We start from the raw sequence: 3462 nt of genomic DNA on the forward strand, positions 1-3462 counted from the left end.
TTTCACACTCTCCTTTATAAAACACATGATTTATGTATGATATAAAATTATTAAGTTATTTTTTTTTAACAGGGCAAATTAAGTATATAATAAATATAAATAAATCTGAAATTATGGAAATACAATAAATATTATTGTATTTATTCACTCTGCAACTCTGTGCAGAGTGAATAAATATTTTTACACGAGTTCCTTAAACAGACGTTTACAAAAAGAGATTAAATTGTTCTTTTATCACTTTATTAAAATGATTCAGTAGATTTAGTTCTTTTCCAACCACAATTAGATCCCCAAAAAACCTGCATAGAAAAATGAACATATTGTGTTAATGTCACCAAATATTAAATATTCAACACGGAAAGCCTGAGTAGGCGAGGTCACCTGTGTCACCTGCCGTCGTCGGTGATGATGTCACAGCGGCTCGTGTTCCGAAGGCCGGATTTGGGCCAGGGAGCAGAAATGTGCCCACATCAACGCCGCAGCACCTCGCCGTGTGACCATGGTGATGACATCACCTCTGCGGTTCTCTGGTGGGAAACGCAATCGACTCTATTGTGTTTTTATCCATTTCTACTGTTTCTGTATCAACAGAACAACATTAATTACGCGGTGATGATGGCGGCAGTGACGCTAGTGTGTCTTTAAACTTGTGTTTTCCCACCGGCTGCAGAAACCCGACATATGTTTACAGGAAGCCGGTCGTGTCTGTGCAGGTCTGAGCTGATAAAGCCAGACTGAGGATTATGGTAATAACAGGCTGCCACCGACTGACTGACTATAGAACGGGTGGGCGGGCTGCAGACTCTTATCAGCGTGTTGCAGTGGGCGATTCTTCACGTGGTCACGTGACGGGCGACACCTCGGCTCACAATGCAGCCCCATAAAGAGAAACTGCTCCACGGTTTTATCTCCAAACCAGAGAAAATGACTCAACGCCGCAGCGTGATTGTTTTAAAAATGTAGCATGTTCAAAAGCGAGGACTCAGACATCACATGTGATCGCTGATAATCAGTAATTACATTTTCCTCCGTGGTTATTGTCAGCTTCAGAGGGGGTGCTGTGTTTTTTCAAAAGCCTGCGAAAGTCCCAAAAAAAACAAACTGAGACAAAAATGTAAAGAAAAGAAAGTGAAACAAACATTTTGAGGTAAAAATCAGATTTCGTGCAGTCAGAGGAGAATATTTCAGCGGCGTTGTGGAGCTGACGCACCCCGCCATCAACTCATCAGATAAGAACGCCGCTCTGCAGCTCCTTCGGCCGAGCCAGTGACCTTCAGGTGATGGAGGCGGAAACACATTTCCTGGAGCAGACTTTTTTCAGAAGGACAGTTTCTTCTGTTCACAGTGAGATTGCGGAGAGGACGCCTTGTGTTTCCTTTCAGGACGCAGAATGGGATGAAACTGTATGTACAGTTGCCAAGGAGACAGCAGGCAGAGGGGTAGTTAGAGGCTGTTCACCAACACGCCCTCTGTTTTCATTCACGCCGCTTCCCTGCTTCATCTCCAGCAGTCACTTGAGGAGACGCTGGCAGAGCCCGGCACAGGTGAACTTTTCAGAGGAGTACTCCTGTTCGTGGTCCGGTGCTTACTCCATCCAGGAGACAACTTCACTCCAGCAGAGTTCCGAGTTTCTGCTCTGTGTCTTTGCAGAGGGAGCGCTGCTGCAGCTTTAAAGGGACATAATTGAGTGTCAGTGATCACCACATCAGCTAATGCAGGCAATCATCGAGCTCGACCCCCAAACAGAGACACAGATTCCCATCAGCAGCCTCAGCTGTGTGCCCGTCACGCTCCCACGCTCACTTCAATTCTCATTTCTCTTCTGGTTGCAGCTCGCTGGAGCCTGAGCTGAGGAATTATCTGCTGTCAGGACCTGCCCGGGACAGAAGTAGGGGGGGTGAGCCATGCTGTCCGCCGCTATTCAGATCCTGGCGTTCGCCCTGGCACTCCTGGGCGTCCTCGGTGCTGTCGTGGCCACCCTGATGCCCAACTGGAAGGTGAGCATCAACGTGTGGACCAGCATCATGACCCCGATATCGCAGATGCAGGGTCTGTGGATGGATTGCGTGTGGTACAGCTCCGGCGTCTTCAGCTGTACCGTAAAGAACTCGGTGCTGTCGCTGCCGCCGCACCTGCAGGCCGCGCGGACTGGCATGGTCCTGTCCTGCGTAGTGGCGCTGTTCGGACTCTGTCTCGCCACTTTGGGGCTCAAATGTACTCGCTGGGGGGGCAGCCACAGAGCAAAGGGGCACACAGCCATCGCTGCGGGGGGCTGCTTCATCCTGGCCAGCCTCCTCTGCCTCGTACCCGCGTCCTGGTTCACCAACGAAGTCATCACTGCCTTCCTGACCACAGACCTACCGGACAGCAGTAAATATCAGCCCGGCGGAGCTCTGTGCGTCACGTTCATCTCTGCTGGATTCCTCCTGGCCGGGGGGGTCATTTTTTGTTTGTCGTGTCCCGGAAAGAGAACGAGGCGACCGGATTGCGCTTCCCCCGCCGACCCCGACAGATTCACGCTGCACCCAGATGAGCGGAGGAGGCGGGGGCTGCAAGTAGAACGCAATCAGCCGAAAAACAGAAAGAAGACGGTCCAGCTGCAGGTAGACAGCATGAAGCTGGAGAAACCCACGCCGCGCAAGAGACAGGAGCATCACTCGTCTCCATCCAAACTCCCTCAAACAGACATCAAGGACAGCTACAGCCTGCAGGAGTACGTCTGAAGCTCACGGCTGTACTGAAACGTGGAGCTGAAGCTGAGGCGCTCTGGCTCGTTTGGAGGGGGAGGTGTGTGTACATGGGAAAATTACCAAATGTTGGAAATTACAGATTGTGGGTTGAGTCGAAAGTCTCAGCAGCAGAGAGAAAAAATCTGCAGACTGTAAATCCTTTAAAAACTGCCTGCCACAGCTTTCTGATACCAAAGGCCTAAAGGCAAAAATACTGAACCTGCTGACTATGAGAAAAGAAAAAAAAACAGACATTCAAGCTGTGACTGAAATGGAAAAGCCATCATTTGACTTTATTTTCCAGCTGCAGCTGCAGTCTGCCTTCATACACTCAGCCATGCACTAACAGGGCCGGCCCAAAGCTTTCTGGGGCCGTGACAGGACTTTAAAAGCCAAACCCCCCACCACACACACACCAAACGCTGCATTACACTTCAGAAAGAAATGTTGGCCATACATTTTAATAATACTGTGTAGATGATGTTTATGTGATGTTCAGATACATCATCGGATTGTGAATCTAAAATTTTAAAATAATGTCAAAAAGTTGAAAAAAAACCCTGTTTGTTTGAATCAGCACATCCAGCTGAGGCTGTTAGTTTGGCAGATTTAAACTAAAGCCTGACCTCAGAGTGAGGCTCAAAGTCACCCGTCACTTCATACTGTGAAGTCTAAGTCGTTCATTTTGCTGTACATATCACACAAAGTGATAATTATTGGTGATCAAACTTAA

General features: G+C 48.4%; 1 protein-coding gene across 1 annotated transcript; it reads left to right on the forward strand.

Annotated features, from left to right (window-relative positions):
- The first annotated feature begins 692 nt into the window (after window positions 1-692).
- LOC146652820 (claudin-20-like) lies at window positions 693-2723 on the forward strand. The gene has a single exon (XM_085381492.1). It carries the CDS (start codon window positions 1905-1907, stop codon window positions 2721-2723), a length of 819 nt encoding a protein of 272 aa, XP_085237618.1. The 5' UTR covers window positions 693-1904.
- Window positions 2724-3462: the final 739 nt, after the last annotated feature.

The sequence above is a fragment of the Rhamphochromis longiceps genome, linkage group LG15, assembly GCF_057381845.1.
Source record: "Rhamphochromis longiceps isolate RC_006_pf linkage group LG15, R_longiceps_female_GT1.1, whole genome shotgun sequence".
In the NCBI taxonomy this organism is placed as follows: Eukaryota; Metazoa; Chordata; class Actinopteri; order Cichliformes; family Cichlidae; genus Rhamphochromis; species Rhamphochromis longiceps.

Bases quoted from the DNA above. Each gene is read 5' to 3' on its own strand.
- LOC146652820 (XM_085381492.1), top strand. From the start codon at position 1,905: ATGCTGTCCGCCGCTATTCAGATCCTGGCGTTCGCCCTGGCACTCCTG.